General features: G+C 43.8%; 1 protein-coding gene across 3 annotated transcripts in view; it reads right to left on the bottom strand.

The window, feature by feature from the left end:
* Positions 1-15,301, bottom strand: part of CLCN1 (chloride voltage-gated channel 1) — a 111,482-nt gene that overhangs the window by 68,661 nt on the left and 27,520 nt on the right. Inside the window, exon 1 of one of the 3 annotated variants that reach the window (XM_082204649.1) lies at positions 1,703-2,070. The exons of 1 other annotated variant lie outside the window; for it this stretch is intronic. In XM_082204649.1, the coding sequence (XP_082060775.1) occupies positions 1,703-1,891 (189 nt within the window). In that variant the 5' untranslated portion in view covers positions 1,892-2,070. Of the gene's footprint in view, positions 1-1,702; positions 2,071-15,301 lie in introns of those variants that run through there. One more of the 3 variants, XM_082204648.1, reaches the window with a different exon arrangement.

Below are 15,301 nucleotides of genomic sequence, written 5' to 3'. Positions count from 1 at the left end.
GACTCAGGTAAAATCAATCCTCTAGAAATTGTTTTTTCCCCCATGGGTCTCTCCCCTCACCCCCCAACCACCACCGCAGACCATAAAAATCATGGTTCTAATGCTTTCCAGCGTTGCCTTGGTATAAAACCATGGATCCAACGAAGATCCTTATGAATCAACGTAACTTTGAAGGGAGTCTTTCAAAGTCACCATAAAATCATAACTCGCCTCTTTGTACACAGATGCATCCTGTGATTTGTTGGTAATTTTGCTGCTATACATCCAAGAGAATCCATACCAAAATACCAAACACTGAATCTGTGTTGTTTACTGTGCTATCTACTGATGTAAGCTTTAATTTGACAGTTGGGGGAAAACTGTAAAATTAAAAAACCTCAAGGGATTCTATTTAAATTATACAGGATCCAAATTTTACCCATGCACCTTGGAAAAGCATAGTGTGTGCTTTGTGTGTCTACGTCTATTCTTCCAGTCCTTTTCTCCAAGGCAGTGAGAGGTTGACCCTTGGGATGGGGGAGAGAACTGACCAGAAGAGGTGGTACCCATGGCGCTTGTTCAAAAATCCAAATGTGAAATAGGCCCAAACTGGTTGGCGACCCCTGGCCTAATCTATCGCGCAGGATTGTTGTAAGTCAACAGCATCACTCTGAGCTTGTTGGACTGAGCTACAAATAACACACTAACAAGATCCTCAGAAGCAAAATACATCCACTTGATATAGAAAGGTGAAAGGACTGAACAGGCTGATCTTTGCTGTGCATAACACCTAGATATCTTCCTCAGAAGTATCCCATCATTGACTACTTTATACTACGTTTTATTTTAGCATCTCAAGGCCAGATTCTTACTTCCCACACCAAGAACTCCAATGTGGCCTGGTTCCCCTGACCAGCTCCTAAAACCACTGTAGAGGACTGGCCCTTTCAACCACACCCCGTGTTAGAGCAAAATCCCAAAGTCTTCTACATCACAACCTTCCAAGTTCATAAACAACCTTTCCAAAATTCGGACACTGAATATACGTATGTAAAAAGAGTCTGGTGAAAGGCGGGTAATAATAATAATAATAATAATAATAATAATAATAATGGTCCCCGTACCAGATAAGATTGAACTGTGGCCCAGATGTTCAGGTCTGGACTTTTCCTTCTGCGCCATTTCCAGGGAATCCATTTGATTGCTGTGGGCGTCGTGGTAGAAATTACTAACACTTCCATTCAATGGATTACAGCGAGACAGCCATCTTTCCCACATCATACATACAGTGGTACCTCAGGTTACATACGCTTCAGGTTATATATGCTTCAGGTTACAGACTCCGCTAACCCAGAAATAGTGTTTCAGGTTAAGAACTTTGCTTCAGGATGAGAACAGAAATCGTGTTCCGGTGGCGCGGCGGCAGCGGGAGGCCCCATTAGCTAAAGTGGAGCTTCAGGTTAAGAACAGTTTCAGGTTAAGAACAGACCTCTGGAACGAATTAAGTACTTAACCTGAGGTATCACTGTACATGCCTCCTGGTTCACCTGGTGCTCAGCAAATTTTAAGCAAAAAAATTGTTAGCAAAATTTTTAGCCTGCCCTCAGGACCAGCACGCATGTGATGGGCTCCATTCTGACACATCTGCCTATTATTATTCCATACATCCGCCTATGATTATTCCATACATCCGCCTATGATTATTCCACACCATCCACCCTACCTGCACGTGGTTGAGGGCCTTCTCCTGGTACTGCACGCCGTCCCCAGTTCCCCCGGTCTCGTGCCCCGCCTCGGATGGGATCCCATAACTGGTGCAATTTTCATAGTGCATGTAGTCGTACTGGGGGGCACCGCCCCACAGCGCTGGGCCCTTCTTGGCATCATCCGCCTTGTGCTCCGAATGCTCCATTGCGCTATGCTCGACTTCTTCTGCGCTGGGACACGGGTGCTGCAGGACGAACGCCGAGCCCCACAAGGTGTTTGGCCCAAGGCATGGCCCCTTGTCTGCCGACCTCTCCTTCCCTATCCCTTATGTCTTTCTCACTTTCTTCCCTTCCTAGCCCCCAAAGGCGTCTGGGGTAGTGATAGCTGGGTTTAACTATATTTAGAACAACCTTCTTCTGTCACATGACCCACCCCCCCACCAAAGCCACATCTGATCTGAGCAAGAGGCATTAACTCGGCCTGGATTGAATATCAGGTGTGTGACAGGAGGGAAGCCTGAAGGAGCGGGGGTGGGGAGGAGAAGGCAGCAATGAGGGAGATCGGAAGAAGCAGCCGGGCAATGCAAGGCCGGCAGGATGGGAGGGAAGCACACAGAGTTCTCCTCCTGCTCACGGTAGCCAGTCTTCGCCTCTGCATATTTACGTATTCATACGCTATGATATGCATTGGTATTGATAGCCATGTTCAAATATATAAAAGGATGTCACATAGAGGAGGGAGAAAGGTTGTTTTCTGCTGCTCCAGAGAAGCGGACACGAAGCAATGGATCCAAACTACAAGAAAGAAGATTCCACCTAAACCTTAGGAAGAACTTCCTGACAGTAAGAGCTGTTCGACAGTGGAATTTGCTGCCAAGGAGTGTGGTGGAGTCCCCTTCCTTGGAGGTCTTTAAGCAGAGGCTTGACAACCATATGTCAGGAGTGCTCTGATGGTGTTTCCTGCTTGGCAGGGGGTTGGACTTGATGGCCCTTGTGGTCTCTTCCAACTCTATGATTCTATGATTGGCAGTTCATTACGTCAACTCTTAATGTCCATATAACAGCACAACTAACGCATACCCTCCAGCATTTCTCCAATGAAAAGAAGGAAAATCTATTATTATTATTATTATTATTATTATTATTATTATTATTATTATTATTATTATTATTATTATCATCATCATACCCCACCCATCTGATTGGGTTCCCCCAGCCACTCTGGGTAACTTCCAACATCTGTAAAAACATAATAAAACATTAAAAACCTTCCTTATACAAGGTTGCCTTCAAATATCTTCTAAAAAAGCATGAGTAGGCAAACTAAGGCCCGGGGGCCGCATCCAGGCCAATCCCCTTCTCAATCCGGCCCGCGAACGGTCCGGGAATCAGCGTGTTTTTACATGGGTAGAATGTGTGCTTTTATTTAAAATGCATCTCTGGGTTGTTTGTGGGGCATAGGAATTCATTCATCCCCCCCCAAAAAAAATATAGTCAGGCCCCCCACAATGTCTGAGGGACAGTGGACCGGCCCCCTGAAAAAGTTTGCTGACCCCTGTTCTAAAGGTTGCATAGTTACTTCATCTCCTTGGCTCAGGGGTCGCATTACTCTATACCCTCCAACATTTCTCCAATGAAAATAAGGACATCCTAAGGAAAAGAGGGACGTTCCAGGCAGTGGCGTAGCGTGGGGGGTGCAGGGGGGCCCGGCCGCACCGGGCGCAACATCTGGGGGTTAGGGTTAGGGGGCGCAAATCCACGGGTTAGGGGGCGCAAGTTACTTGCCTTGCCCTGGGTGCTGACAACCCGCGCTACGCCACTGGTTCCAGGATCAAATCAGAAACATGGAAGGCTTCTGTAAATATGGGACTGTCCCTGGAAAATGGGGGGACTTGGAGGGTTTGCTAACGCCACCTTCACACAATGATAACCACTTGAACCGGTCATGGCTGCCCCCCCCAAAAAAAATTCTGGGAGCTGTAGTCTATGGCAAGGGTGCTGAGAGTTGCTAGGAGACCCCTAGGGACCTCCCAGAACTACAGCTTCCAGAATGATGTAACAACAATCAATCTCTCTTCACAGGGAACTCTGGAAAGTGTAGCTCTGTGTTTCAAATGTATAGGGTTGGATTCAACTAACCCAGTGCACTTGTGCAAGTCAGCTCAAGGTTTCCAGCTAGAGGAGGAACAGGGCTTTCTCCCACCCCACCCCCCACATCCCCATGCTTCCTCTAGGCCTGATTTGGACAACAACTAGAGAATGGATAATATTTAAGAATTATGTAAAACTTTATTGTACAAATAGCTCCATATTAGCAGAAATTGAGTGATATTTGTAAAGAAAAAGATCAAAGGAATGTCTACAAAGCAGAAAGAAATGATCTTATATAATGTAAACCTGTGTAAAAAAAGAATGTTATATCAAACAGTGTAATGAGAAGGATGGGAAGGATTGTGTCGATGAGTACTTTTACTATGTAAATAACTTTGTCTTTTTATTTTTGTTACTTCTTATTTTTGTTACTTCTTTATTTATTTTCCTTGCTTCATCAATTTTCTATTTTATATAATTTCCTTTTTTTCTACCTGTTAAGATATAGTACATAATGTTTGTATAGACATGCAATTTATTTAATCAATAAAGAATATTTTTTTAAACAAACAAACAAACCCCAGTGCACTTGTGCAAGTCAGCTGAAGGTTTCCAGCTAGAGGAGGAACAGGGCTTTCTCTCCACCCCCTGGCCCCCGCATCCCCATGCTTTCTCTAAGTCTGCTCTGGAGGGTCATGAGAACCCCTACAAAACTGCACGGGGGAGGAGAGGGAATATTGTTTTATTGCAGAAATGTTTGCGCTGATGAAACAATCAAATCAGAGCAAGGTTGAATTCCACGCATGGTGTGTAACGTAGCTCTAGTTCCTGCTAAAAGAATAACTAAAGTGAACTGTCATGACAGGATCCTCAAAGATACATTTTTGAAAGTGAGGTTACCTGACATTATTAAAACCGGTCGGCGCTTCGCATCCTGAGTTTGCTAATGAAGCAATGCCATTTGGTAGCACATAGATTTTGCAAAACAGGCTGTTCAGCAATGAGTGCTATGAAGAGAAAATGCAATGGCAGGCTGTAGATCAATAATGATCTGAGACCATGTCTGACACCCATCAAACCTCACATTGATCTACTCATTGGCAAAATGCAAGCTGTTCCACCGATACTTGCCCAAATGGGCTTTATTATGAATAAAACTATTTAAAATATTCATATTTCTGTAGCTGTATGTTCTTAGTGTTAAGTTGTGGGTGAACATATCAGACGACACAGCGATTCTTCAAACAGCTCTTGTTTATTCACAGGCCAGAACAGAACTGAACTGAAGGGTTCAGTCAGCCTGCTTATATAGAGCTCCAGTACAACATAACTGTAACAATTCTCTAAAACTAACCAATCACTGAACATCACTTTCAATCCCTTATTTGCATAACTATCTACAGTATCTCCCTGCTGGCCCAGGGTGCGAACTTCAGTATATAACACTTAGAATAAATGTTTATCACTTATGAAGAAATATCATGCAATAAGATAATTTTTGTTCTTACACTCCACCCCCCGCAAACAACTGTGATTAACTTTGCCTTCCATTGAGCCATGCAATCGGCTTTGTGTTTCCAGCTCCAGACCCATTGAAGAACATCTCATCCAGTTCAATCTTTGAAAAATAACTTTGAAAAACTTTTTCATATTCTCCAGTGTGCTACCCTTGCCGTTGTGGCAGCACGGGGTTGCTGTTCTGTGATTGGACTTACACTACTTGTTGAACGGTTCGTTTATCCAGTCTGTATAACATTTCCTGCACATGTAACTTGTTAAGATACAGCCGTACATTTATCCACTCCATGTTTACAGTATCTCCAGGCTTTGTCTTGCATATGGCACCTTAGTATGTTTCTTGTTTGAATGGTTACAAGTCTATCTCTATTCTAGCTATTATTCTAGTAAATTTGGTTTTATACTTATAAGCCAGTTTGCCGTGTTGTTGTTTTGTACGATAAATACATCATCGAATTCCACATATAAAAGGGGAATTCTTTGCTTGCATACCTCAAGCAATGTTTTTACCTTTCTTTGCTTTGTACGGGTTTTTGTTTTTGTTTAATGTTGTAAACAACTTTAGATATATTTTTATGATTAGATAGTATATACATATTTTTATAAATAAATAAGAGAAAAACAATATAAATGGTTATGAAATAGACATACCTGCAATTAAAACGTATGAAACTGATGGCTGCCAAGGATGCAAGGTCCAAAATTCACTTGTCAACAAACTGATGGGTGATCATACCATAAAGGCTAGGAAACACTGAGGTAGAGTGTCTATTGATTGTCAGAATGCCACTATCCACCCAGTCCCCAGACTCTATGGTTCTCTGCTTAAAGGAGCAGCACATGTTCTGTTAAGTTGTGGGTGAACATATCAGACGACACAGCGATTCTTCAAACAGCTCTTGTTTATTCACAGGCCAGAACAGAACTGAACTGAAGGGTTCAGCCAGCCTGCTTATCTAGAGCTCCAGTACAACATAACTGTAACAACTTTCTGTAACTATCCAATCACTGAACGTCACTTTCGATCCCTTATTTGCATATGTGGACCTGAACTATCTACAGTATCCCCCGGCTGGCCCAGGGTGAGAACTTCAGTATATAACATGTTCTTTGCTGATTCTTTAAACCCATAGGTGTACCCCTATGGGTACAACGGACCCCAGTGCTGTCGTCTAGTGCTGGCTTCCCCAACACAGACTTTCCCCCCTTCTCACTCTGTTTTCTATTATATACACTTCTATCTGCAGCAGCTGGGAAGGGACCCGCTCACTTATTTGCTTAGCTGTGAGAAGAATGAAGGGCACATTTTTTCCACCCTGATGGCCCACTGACAGCTCTTGAACCTGCTCATGACTTGGCCTGTCTGTAAACAAGACAGCTCTTACAAGGGCAATTAATAGGAAGAAAAGAGGAAGTGAGTGCGAGACCCCCCAGATCATATTCCAAGCAGGAATTGTGTGCAGGGAAAGAAGACCCCTCTGCCAATGAGCAATTTTCAGCACCTCTTTTTTATCTCTTGATCCCAAAGAGAGTATGACACAAAGACAGTGGCAGCACCAGGGGGAGAAAAATTGTAGCAGGGGCATAGGGGGAGAAAAATACATTTTTGTGCCAGTGAACTAGGTCCCCACATGTTGGGGGGTGGAGGGATAAAGATTTTGGGGTATTTTTCCTGCAGGAATACTTGTCTCCTGCTCATCCTCCCCCCACTTGCCCCTCTGATGCTGTCTATGCATAAACAGCAAAACTTCCAACAACTGGTTAGAAGCTGATTTACACTAAAGTGACAATAATTTCTGCTTCCCAGTTTGCTAACAGCAGCAACGACAAAATACGCGCGCGCGCCCCCCCCCCCATTACTCTGAAATGAAGAAAACTTAGGGTGACCTATGGATTTTTTTGCATGGAAGGAACATGGGCTCCATTCAGTACCAGTACAGTGGTACTTGGTTCTCAAATGCCTTGGTACTCAAACAACTTGGAAGCCAGACACTGCAAACCTGGAAGTAAATGTTCCGGTTTGTGAACTTTTTTCGGAAGTCGAACCCTTGTGGTCTCTTCCAACTCTATGCTCCATTTTGAGTGTTATGCTTCCGATTTGAGTGCCACACTTCCGTTTTGAGTGTTATGCTGAGTTTTTTGCTATTTATTTTGCGTTTTTGTTTTTGCAGCTCTTTTGTGTGTGTGTGTGACTGTGTGGAACCCAACTCTATGCTCCATTTTGAGTGTTATGCTTCCGATTTGAGTGCCACACTTCCGTTTTGAGTGTTATGCTGAGTTTTTTGCTATTTATTTTGCGTTTTTGTTTTTGCAGCTCTTTTGTGTGTGTGTGTGTGACTGTGTGGAACCCAGTTCAGCTACTGATTGATTGATTGATTGATTGTGTGACTGCAGTACATTGTTTATTGCTTTCATTTTATGGATTAATGGTATCGTTAGATAGTAAAATTCATGTTAAATTGATGTTTTAAGGGTTGTTTTTAAAAGCCTGGAACGGATTAATACATTTTGCATTACTTTCTATGGGAAAGTGCGCCTTGGTTTTGGAATGCTTTGGTTTTAGAACGGACTTCCGGAACGGGTTAAGTTTGAGAACCAAGGTACCATTGTATTCAAAACAAATTCCTGGGATCGGAAGACTTTTAATTTCAAGTGCACACCTTCTGTAACTGGCTCTGGTTGGTGGGTCTCACAAGGAGAGTGGAGCCTGCCATCCTGAAGTCTGCCCATCATAGCTGTCAAGTGTCCCTTATTTGAAGGGACAGTCCCTTATTCCAGCGCCATGTCCCACTGCTGTTCCTTATTGATGGATGTCCCTTAAATTTCAAAGGAAGCAGCTCCTCTCCCTCCCTCCCTGCCAGCCAGGGAGGAGGGAGGCTCCAACTGCGTTGCTTGGCTGTGTTGCTCACCCAATAAGAAGTCTAAGAACGACTGGGGGGTGGAGCTTGCATGCCTTGTGTGTGGCTAGTTAATGCAAGCTGAGGGGGGGGGGGTTGAATGCTGGACGCCATTTTGTTGCACGTGCTGCTGCAAACTTTGCAGTGCAAAGCCAGGCCGGGAAGCCATCTTAAGTTGAGGCTGCATAGGCCTTGTGGTGCATGTGATTCAGATTCTAGTCAGTTGAACCTCTGGTTACAAAGTTGGTTGGACAGTGTTCTCGAAGCTACCAGCATGAGTTTGACCAGACTGCAGGAGGACAGGAAGACTGGAGTGCCTGGAACAGGTGAGGCTGCAGGTCCCTTGTTTTGGCTGCTGGCCCCTTATTCTCAAATCTGTAAGTTGACAGCTATGCTGCCCATCCCTGTTTTAAAATACAGTAAGGCAGCTTTTCAGCTGCACACTAATGAGGCTTAAATATACAGAACCAACTAATTAAAATATGTTAAATACTCAAGGTGTTGGTAATCTGCTAAGGTTTGCTTTGCGAATACATCTGATTCAAACACTATCCATCCATATACTCTCAGCAGAAAAACATTCGCACTGCAGTTCAAATATTAACACATACCGTGCCAAATTTTTGACATGATTGTTGCTGTTTCTGAGATCTGCAAAAAACAAAAACAAAAAAACCCTGCCTTTCACTCCACATATTTTTCACACTTGTTTGTAGCTTCTTCAATGCTACTTTTTTTTTTTTTTACTTGAAAGGGTTTCTTCACTATATGATCCCAGCCAATCACATCTGGAATATAATGACAGTAGCGAACCATATACAGTGGTACCTCTGGCTGCAAACGGGATCCGTTCCGGAGGCCGTTCACAACATGAAAAGAACGCAACCCGCAGCGGCGCATCTGCGCACGTGTGGGTTGCGATTCGCCGCTTCTGCGCATATGCATGATGTCATTTTGCGCTTCTGCGCAAGCGCGAGTGGCGAAACTCGGAAGTAACCCTTTCTGGTACTTCCGGGTCGCCGTGAGACATAACCTGAAAGAACGTAACAAGAAGCGGACGTAACATGAGGTATGACTGTAGCCAGACAGATTTGATTATGTGTTGACTACACTGATGGCAAATAAAGTCTTTTCAATGCCATCGTTTACAGTGTGCATGTGTGAGGTGAGGGATCATATCCCTATAGCCCAGGCAACTGGGGTGATGCTCAGCGTCCAGCAGTTCCATTACCTGCTTTGCGGCATCACTTTCACCCTAAACCAGCTCTCGTTGCATGTAGTAAGTTATGCATGACTTGCTAGGCTGAAATGTGGGTAGAGATCAGGATGAGTTGCTGATTGCTCATCCCATTGAAATTAATGCAGTGTGAATGGATAATAATAACCATATTTGAACGTGCATCTCTCTACATCACATTATGCACTTGTATGCGCACTCTGATGTGAATCTGAATGTGCCTCCTTCTCCACATTCAGTTCCAACTAGTCAGCTGCATATGACTGGACAAAGTGCTACATTTGCAAACAGTTTTGCCTCTTTTCACAAAGGACTGGGGTGGGGGCTGGGAATCACCAAATAGGGAGGTCATCTTTCACAGGGGACAAAAATGTTCACCAGACTTCTCCTTTTGGCACACCACTAACACACACACATGCACACACACACACACACACAGAGAGAGAGAGCGAGAGAGAGAGAGAGAGAGAGAGAGAGAGAGAGAGAGAGAGAGAATTTGCATATCAAAGAATTGTAGAGTTGGAAGGGACCCTGAGGATCATCTAGTCCAACCCCCTAAAATGCAGAAATATGCCATATTTCTAGAAACTTTTTTTGGATAATGAAACTCAAAGTTGTTGAGATATTTTTGGGAAATGAAACTCAGTATCAATTCTATTAAAGCAGTTAAGACACTTCCATATAACCTAGAAAGCTGAAATATTTTATGCATGTGGCCCAAAGTGCTCCGATTACTGGTAAAATCTGAAAATGGGAGCGATTGCAGACAGGGACCTAATACCACATTGTTGCGATATCACAAACTGGCCATTGAGCTATCAGGATGTTTCAATTTATAATATTTTCTTGATAAACAGAAACAGAATATGAATGGGGGACATCGATTGACTGGCATATTGGTGCCACTAATGTCATGTGGATGTTGGAAGGAAAAAAATACTTTTATGCATGAGCAGCACTGATCTCACAATATCAGTCTAATTCACCCTTGCCTTTGACACCTGAAATGCATATCTTAGGACCCAACCTATTCTCTTGACTGCAGCTTGTTTTTAACTGTCTTTAATATTGTATTTTAAAAATTGTTGTAACCCACTCCGGGACTTCATGGCAAAGGACGGGAAAGAAATCTAAACAATACACTAACAACAACCACTCACATGGAAATAATGTGGTATCCTTGGGCATGTCTCCCTCAAAATTAGGATGGTCCTGTGTCTTACTCTACAGAGGGCTCTCAGAGGACAGCCATCTATCTGAAAGTGTCCTCAGTCTGAGGGCTCTCCAGTCCAAGTCTGATTTGAAGATAAGGAACCATAAAACAGGAGACTTGATGTTGCTCATTGACAGTTAAATATACCAAGAGAAAAGCACACCAAGAACTCAGGCCAAGGTAAGTTTCAATAATGGGAGTGGTCCCTACTCGCAAATCAATAGTCAGTTTTAACAAGAATGATCCATTTAAAGGTATGTACAGTGGTACCTCAGGTTACATGCACTTCAGGTTACATACGCGTCAGGTTACAGACTCCGCTAACCCAGAAATAGTGCTTCAGGTTAAGAACTTTGCTTCAGGATGAGAACTGAAATCGTGCTCCGGCGGCACGGCGGCAGCAGGAGGCCCCATTAGCTAAAGTGGTGCTTCAGGTTAAGAACAGTTTCAGGTTAAGAACGGACCTCTGGAACGAATTAAGTACTTAACCCGAGGTACCACTGTATTCTGACAAGGATTACAAACTCAAATAGAGATTACAAACTTTTCTCTTGGTATATTTAATAACAAGAACTCCAACTTATTTAACGTTAGGTCATTGACAGTTGGCAGATTCTAGTCATCAGAGCAAGCCTACAAGTCGCCTGATGTTTTCCCCACTGTGATCAGATGTATTATATTTCTATTCAAATGGTAGTAATTGTTTCAAAAACATGTGTCTATACATATACATTTCCATATGCATATGTTACGCATATTTGTGTCCTCCCCCTCCCTTTTTTTTCTTTTTGGCATTGCAAATCCTCTTCATGGCTGGCCACCTCACTCAACATGACTGTTAAAAGTCCTTCCATATGACCAAGAAACATGAGATTGGTCCTCAAATAACACGTGTGTGCATGTGATGAAAGAATGGGAGAGCCTTGAAAGGAAAGGAAAGGGGGGTGGGAGGTGGAGCTCACCTGAGGTGGACGTTTCTTCCGGGCAGCCATACCTGTACCTACCACTGCAGCCCAATTCTCCTTTCTTTCGCCTGTTTCACAGGCTGAAATTCAGGCTGCTCTAATATAGTGCCCGGCCTCTTACTCCTCCCCACCTTCAGGTCATCGGCTTCAGCATTATGGTGAAAACCCTGAGACTTCCCCCTGGCAACCCCTGGCTCAGTGAGGAAGAGGAAAATATACACACTGACCTTGGGTGCCAATGCCTCTCTCATAGTTCTGCCAAAGGGGAGATTTATCACCTCATATGCTACCACTATCTATCACTGGGGGAAGGATTAATTTTATGTTCCCCCCTCACTCACACCTATTTGTTTTCCTACTCATTTGGGTTAGTAAGTGCCTCTTGTTCCCATCTAGAAGCTGCAGAATTAAAAGGTTTGTGATTTCCCAGGTATTCCTCTCCCTGAAGGATACTAAGGTGTTTGCTTGGGGTGGAAAGATGGCAGTTTTTTAGCATTGCAGAAGAGGTTTAGCATGGTGAGGATGATGGCAGTGAAATCTGGCTGAGGCGCAGAAAAGAGGCATTATTATTATCAGTGCTTTTTTTCTGGGGGGGCGCAGGGGTACGCATACCCCTAAACATTTTGTGAATCTAAGTTTGGTCTCATTGAGGGGCAGTATTTCAATAGGAGTAGGAAAATGAGAGTACCCCTAAACATTTTTTAAAGAAAAAAAGCACTGATTCTTCTTCTTCTTCTATTATTATTATTATTATTATTATTATTATTATTATTATTATTACATCAAGTAGTGCACAGAACAGGGCCTTCTCAGTGGAGGCCCAATTTTACAACTTCCACAAAACTGAGGTATTTTTGTATAAGAAGGCCCCAGACTTGTTACTGCCTGATTATTATGAATAGACCAATGCAGTTATATGTTTTGTTTACACAGCTCACATTTTCCCCTCATCGACCATTTTATTTTAAAACCTTTTCACTTTATTGGTTGCTTGTTTTGCTGCTGGTGTGGCTACTTTTGCTAAGATTTGGGTAGTGGGACACAGCCTGAAGTCCTCACACCACCATGAACAGGGAGGCCACTGTGTTGTCTTCTGCTGTTTCTACATGAACTAACTGCAATGTGAGTTAGAAGATAAATCCAGCTTCCTTCTTGAGGAGACCTGGGAGCCTGCACAACTAAAAGCCTCCAGCCAGGCCACCTCTTGGAGGACTTGTCCACACTTCCGCTTGTCCTGCATTTGCTCTGAGGAGGTTTTTCGTTTGCCCGGTCACTTCGCTGCTAAATCGGAACAAACGTCAATCGGTTTTTTTTCTGTGGGTTGACATTTGTTCTGAATCAGCAGCAAACAGCTTTCCCTGGGAAAGTGGTGTGGCAAACGAAAGATCACCCAAATCCATGTACAGTGGTACCTCGGGTTAAGAACTTAATTCGTTCCGGAGGTCCGTTCTTAACCTGAAACTGTTCTTAACCTGAGGTACCACTTTAACTAATAAGGCCTCCCTCTGCCACCACGCCGCCGTTGTGTGATTTCTGTTCTCATCCTGAAGCAAAGTTCTTAACCCAAGGCACTATTTCTGGGTTAGCGGAGTTTGTAACCTGAAGCGTCTCTAACCTGAAGCGTCTGTAACCTGAGGTACCACTGTATAGAAAACAGGAGCAAGGGGAAAACTTCTTGGACTCAACCTTTCTAGGCGTGGGGACAAGTGTAGTTTCGGAAGAGCCCTGAGTCAACTCTGCATGAGAAATGCCCTCCCGGGTCACAGCTGTTTGTCTCAAAAGGGCTGTGTGCCAGATATTTAGAATAGAATCATAGAATCATAGAGTTGGAAGAGACCACAAGGGCCATCGAGTCCAACCCCCTGCCAAGCAGGAAACACCATCAGAGCACTCCTGACATGTGGTTGTCAAGCCTCTGCTTAAAGACCTCCAAAGGAGGAGACTCCACCACACTCCTTGGCAGCAAATTCCACTGTCGAACAGCTCTTACTGTCAGGAAGTTCTTCCTAATGTTTAGGTGGAATCTTCTTTCTTGTAGTTTGGATCCATTGCTCCGTGTCCGCTTCTCTGGAGCAGCAGAAAACAACCTTTCTCCCTCCTGTATATGACATCCTTTTATATATTTGAACATGGCTATCATATCACCCCTTAACCTCCTCTTCTCCGGGCTAAACATGCCCAGCTCCCTTAGCCGTTCCTCATAAGGCATCGTTTCCAGGCCTTTGACCATTTTGGTCGCCCTCCTCTGGACACGTTCCAGTTTGTCAGTATCCTTCTTGAACTGTGGTGCCCAGAACTGGACACAGTACTCCAGGTGAGGTCTGACCAGAGCAGAATACAGTGGCACTATTGCTTCCCTTGATCTAGATGCTATACTCCTATTGATGCAGCCCAGAATTGCATTGGCTTTTTTAGCTGCCGCAATTTAGTTGGCAATGCGTACATTGCACAGCCACCACAGGTCTGGAGAGGCACAGACCATCATGGGAGGTTGAATTGGACCTCCCTAAATCCACAGGTCTGAATCTCTGCCCACATTGCCCAGACCCTAGTTCCAGCTATGAAGGTTTCAGTCCTGTCAGCTTTATTAAAACTGACGTCCAGGGCACTTTCCCATGTCTTTTCAAAATAGATTTATCTTTTTTCCAGGTGGGTGCCATTGCCATTCTAAGAGAACAAGGGAGAGGTTCATAGTGAACTCCGGCACCTCTTTTTCTAGAAAAATAGCACAGATTAAGCCTGTATTGATGTCTACCTCACAGTCTCTTTGTCCGGCAGACAGAAAAACACTGAAGTGGAAGAACATGCCCTGAATATTGGCTGGCTCTGGAATCGGAGCCAAGGTAGGAATGAACCCTATGGAAAAATAAACTGCTGTCTTCTGGACCCTTCCCATAATATGCATTTCCTTCCTTTGAGGCCGTTTACCTCTGTAATCCTATCTCTTTACCTGGAACTAAATAGGTCTTCCTTCTGAGTAGGCATGCATAGGATTTTGCCATAAGATTCTGAGATTTTGGCTCAAACTCCAACACCTGTCAACCCTAGCTACATCTAAATTTATATGCAATATGTTTCCAGTGCCCAGAATAGCAGATGTAATAACGTGTGTTCTGCTGATAATGTTAGAGGGAAGACAGAGCAAAAGGAGAGAGAGAGAGAGAGAGAGAGAGAGAGAGAGAGAGAGAGAGAGAGAGAGAGAGATATCCTGGATGTGGAGGAGAGAGAAAAGATTGCAGGATTGTTAATTAGGGGAGAAAGAGGAGGAGGAGGAGGAGAGTTAATGTGGCTCGATATTTTGATGTGACAGCCTGCCTGGGATGCCAGAAAGATATGTGAGAGATTATTTGAGAAGCAATAATCTGGGGCTGGGCTGTGTGGGAGGCTGCAGATTTGCAAAATGTTCTTTTTGTAAGGGAGGGTTGGAATGGTGGACTGGATGAGGTCAGTGTGAGAAGAAAAGAATACTGAGGGAAAGTATGAGGAATAGCATATACTGGGATATCCACAGGGAAAAGGGGATGGGATTGGGAGGAGGTGAGAAAAAACGGATTGGGGAGGTTTGAAGACAAAGGAATCAGGTGGAAATGAAAAAGAAAAAAAGGTGGAAACGCCAGAGGCATGTTAGAAAAAGAGGTCCATGTGACAAATACCAGAACACGGACTGAATTAATACAAAAGCCAGCAAAAGCCTT

The sequence above is a fragment of the Podarcis vaucheri genome (assembly GCF_965113315.1).
Source record: "Podarcis vaucheri genome assembly, chromosome: 17".
In the NCBI taxonomy this organism is placed as follows: domain Eukaryota; kingdom Metazoa; phylum Chordata; class Lepidosauria; order Squamata; family Lacertidae; genus Podarcis; species Podarcis vaucheri.
This window is presented reverse-complemented; position numbering and strand designations above follow the sequence as displayed.